We start from the raw sequence: 3,554 nt of genomic DNA, 5'->3' as shown, positions 1-3,554 counted from the left end.
AGAGAGACTAGGTATCCTTGGGGTTGGTTTTCCTTAGGACAAAGTTTTCTGGACAATAGACAGGGCAAATAGGGAGACATGTTTCTCCTTAGTAGAGGGATCAATAACCACGGAACAGCTTTAAGGTAAGGAGTGGGAGGTTTAGAAGGAATCTGAAGAAAACTCTTTGCACCCAGGGGCTTGTATTTGGATCTCAAAAGGGTGGTAGAGATGTGAACCCTCAAGATATTTCCGAACAATTTAAATGATGACTTGAAACACCATTTGGGACAATGTGGAAAATGGGATTAGAATAGGTGGATGATTCCTGCTCAACTAGGATGGGCTGAAGGGAGTCCTTCCATGTGTGGAATGGGAGATTGGGTACCTCAAGAGTGTCAATTGTTGGGGACTGAAATCTGTCCTTTTAAAACTTTGGTGTGTGATGGGCACTAGGAACGACGTGATTATTTGATTAGATTTTATTTCTTCGATTGCTAAATATTTGACCCTTTTTGGTTTGATGACTCTAGGGCAAACCCAGCGGACACTTATTTGTTTATCAAAAGGAAGGTATCCTCCCACTGTTCGGTATGCACGCCCAAAGCGTCAGCTTCAGTCAGGCAAGTGGTGTGCTCTTGACATTTCCTCCCCACTGTTTCTCGGTGCTGGAGAAGAAGCCCATCAGTTCACATCATGACAAGCGAAGCTCCCTGTCCACAAGGCGAAAGCCTCCAGGTTTTCAAGGGGACCTTTATCCATGCCACTCACACTTCCCCAATGGAAACGCTCACCCCTCGTATCCTGGGAGTTAACAGGATGGGAAAGGTGAGCACCTGTGTTTCAAATTTCCCATTTCCATCAAAGCGTTACAATGGAAGGGCGAAATCGGATGCTAAATTGGAGTGTTTTGGTTTTAGGTGTGCGCCGAACGGCGCTGCATGATTTGAGATTCTCGTTTAAAACAAAGCGTTACAGTGGAAGGGCGAGATCGGTTGTGAAATTGGGATGATTTGTCTTCAGGAGTGCATCGAACAGTGCTGCATGATTTCAGATTTTTTAAAAAAGCGTTACGTACAAAAGTATGTAATCCTTCTCTTTATTAGTCCAGGTATTGAACAGGAAAGGAGTTTGTGATTGAGCTGCAAATAATGTTATTTAAGTCACTGTCGGAGTACTGTGTAAATCTGTGGTCACCACACTACAGGATGGACTTGACAAGAGGATGTTTTCTGTCACTGATCCAAATGTCATGATCAGCTGGCTCCTGGCTGTGGGAGGCGGTGTGTTAGTTCATTTATTAGCCGTGCTTCCTCACGGTGCGTGGGATCTGGGTTTAGTCGCAGCTTCGGGCGACTGTCTGTGTGCAGTTTGCACATTCTCTTACGTGGGTTTCCTCGCACAGTCCAAAGATGTGCAGGTCAGGTGGATTGGCCGTGGGAAATTGCCCATAGTGTCCAGGTTAGCCATGGGGAATAAAAATAGCTGGAAATGCTAGCAGGTCCGGCTGCATCTGCGGACAGAAATCAGAGTTAACATTTCTGGTCGAGTGACACATGGAGGATTGCAGCGCTTTCGGATAAGGCTTGAATCAGCGTGGACTCGATGGGCCGAATGATCTGATCCCACACTGTAAGGACTTCAATATCACCCTGTGGTTTGCAAGGTGTAACAACCTGATTTGCGTAAAAATCTATATCTTACGATACAAGGGTCAGAGCACTGTACAGGTTCCAACACTTATGCTGGAAATCTGATACAAAACCAGAAATTGCTGGTTCTGTGGCAGCACCTGTGGAGAGAGGCTGATAAATCCGCGGAGTTTCTCCAGCGATTTCTGTTTTTATTTGTAATTTAGGGAATTGTATTTGTATGGTCTCCGTGAGACAATTTCTAATCGTGGTATAATCTCTGTATGAGAATTTGTACTCTGTAACATTTCGACATATGGTGGTAAGCTCCAGTTATCGTTTTTATTTCTTGATTGAGAATCCAGGGTCCATAGTCCAGGACATAAAACGAGTACATACACAGATTACTAAAGTGGTTCTGTACACTCTTTGCTTTTCCCCTTCTGGTTCAAATATGCTTTCTCGTTATTCAAAGGACCAATGGATGGTATCTTGGCAAATATACGTCATGAGCCAGGCACATTGTCAAATCTCTTATCGTGTCTCCTCAGTCAGGACCAGTTTGAGCTCTAGTGGAGAAACATTGAACCAAACAGTGCAGGTAGAGGCAGTTTGGCTCATTATGTCTGACTCGCCCTTTTAGTAAAGCTGTCTAATTATTTTCACTTCGCGTGCTCTTTCTAAATGACGGATGCAAATATTTCGACTTCAAGTATTTATCGTTGCTGGGCGTTACAACTGAATCTGGTCCAATCACCCTTTCGGGCAGCACATTCTGGATCACGATGGACTGGGATGGACTAAGTTAAACGTCACATAACACCAGATTATCGCCCAACAGGTTTATTTCCAAATATGAGATGAATCGTTTCAGTTGCATGACACTGTAATCTTTTGCCATAAATTCTGTGACGTATGATCTGGCTCCACAATGGCCTGATGAAGGAGCGCTCTGAAAACTAGTGCTTCCGGTTGGACTACAACCTGGTGTGTGATTTTTAACATTCTGGATCACAATGGTGTACAATGATATATTGTTTTCTTTATGTTACGCCAATTCTTTTAGCTGCCATATTAAATCTGCGTACGATTGATTACTGACCTCGCTGCTACATGAAACAGTTTCTCTGTATTTACTCTTACGATTTTAAACAAAAATCCTACTCACCTGCCCTCGTTGAAACAAAATAAGCCATAATTTTGGCTTGAGTCTATTACCTGCCCTCGACCTCTTCATTTCCAACTGCCGCAGGGACATTAGCCACCTCAACCTGTCTACCCCCCTCCCCCACTCCAACCTCTCACCCTCACAACACGCAGCCCTCCAATCCCTCTGCTCCAATCCCAACCTCACCATCAAGCCGGCGGATAAAGGGGGCACAGTGGTAGTCTGGCGCACTGACCTCTACACCGCTGAAGCCAAACGCCAACTCGAGGACACCTCTTCCTACTGCCCACTCGACCATGACCCCACCCCCCATCACCAAACCATCATCTCCCAGACCATACAGAACCTCATCACCTCAGGAAATCTCCCACCCACAGCTTCCAACCTCATAGTCCGGGAACCCCGCACTGCCCGGTCCTACCTCCTTCCCAAGATCCACAAGCCTCACCACCCTGGCCGACCCATTGTCTCAGCATGCTCCTGCCCAACTGAACTCATTTCTACCTACCTCGACACTGTCCTATCCCCCCCTAGTCCAGGAACTCCCCACATACGTTCAAGACGCCCTCCACCTCCTCCAAGACTTCCGCTCCCCCGCCCCCCAACACCTCACCTTCACCATGGATATCCAATCCCTCTACACCCCCATCCGCCATGACCAGGGCCTCCAAGCCCTCCGGTTTTTCCTCTCCAGACGTTCCCAACAGTACCCCTCCACCGACACTCTCATTCATTTGGCCGAACTGGTCCTCACCCTTAACAATCTCTCCTTTGAA

General features: G+C 46.5%; 1 protein-coding gene across 1 annotated transcript in view; it reads left to right on the top strand.

Moving 5' to 3' along the window:
- The first annotated feature begins 581 nt into the window (after positions 1 to 581).
- The window catches only part of gda (guanine deaminase), a 56,391-nt gene continuing 53,418 nt past the window's right edge, over positions 582 to 3,554 (top strand). Inside the window, exon 1 of the mRNA XM_043716437.1 lies at positions 582 to 807. Within this exon, the coding sequence (XP_043572372.1) occupies positions 676 to 807 (132 nt within the window). The 5' untranslated portion in view covers positions 582 to 675. The remainder of the gene's footprint in view (positions 808 to 3,554) is intronic.

The sequence above is a fragment of the Chiloscyllium plagiosum genome, chromosome 2 (genome assembly GCF_004010195.1).
Source record: "Chiloscyllium plagiosum isolate BGI_BamShark_2017 chromosome 2, ASM401019v2, whole genome shotgun sequence".
NCBI lineage: Eukaryota > Metazoa > Chordata > Chondrichthyes > Orectolobiformes > Hemiscylliidae > Chiloscyllium > Chiloscyllium plagiosum.
Note: the sequence above shows the minus strand (reverse complement) of the source record. Positions and strands in the feature narration are given on the sequence as shown.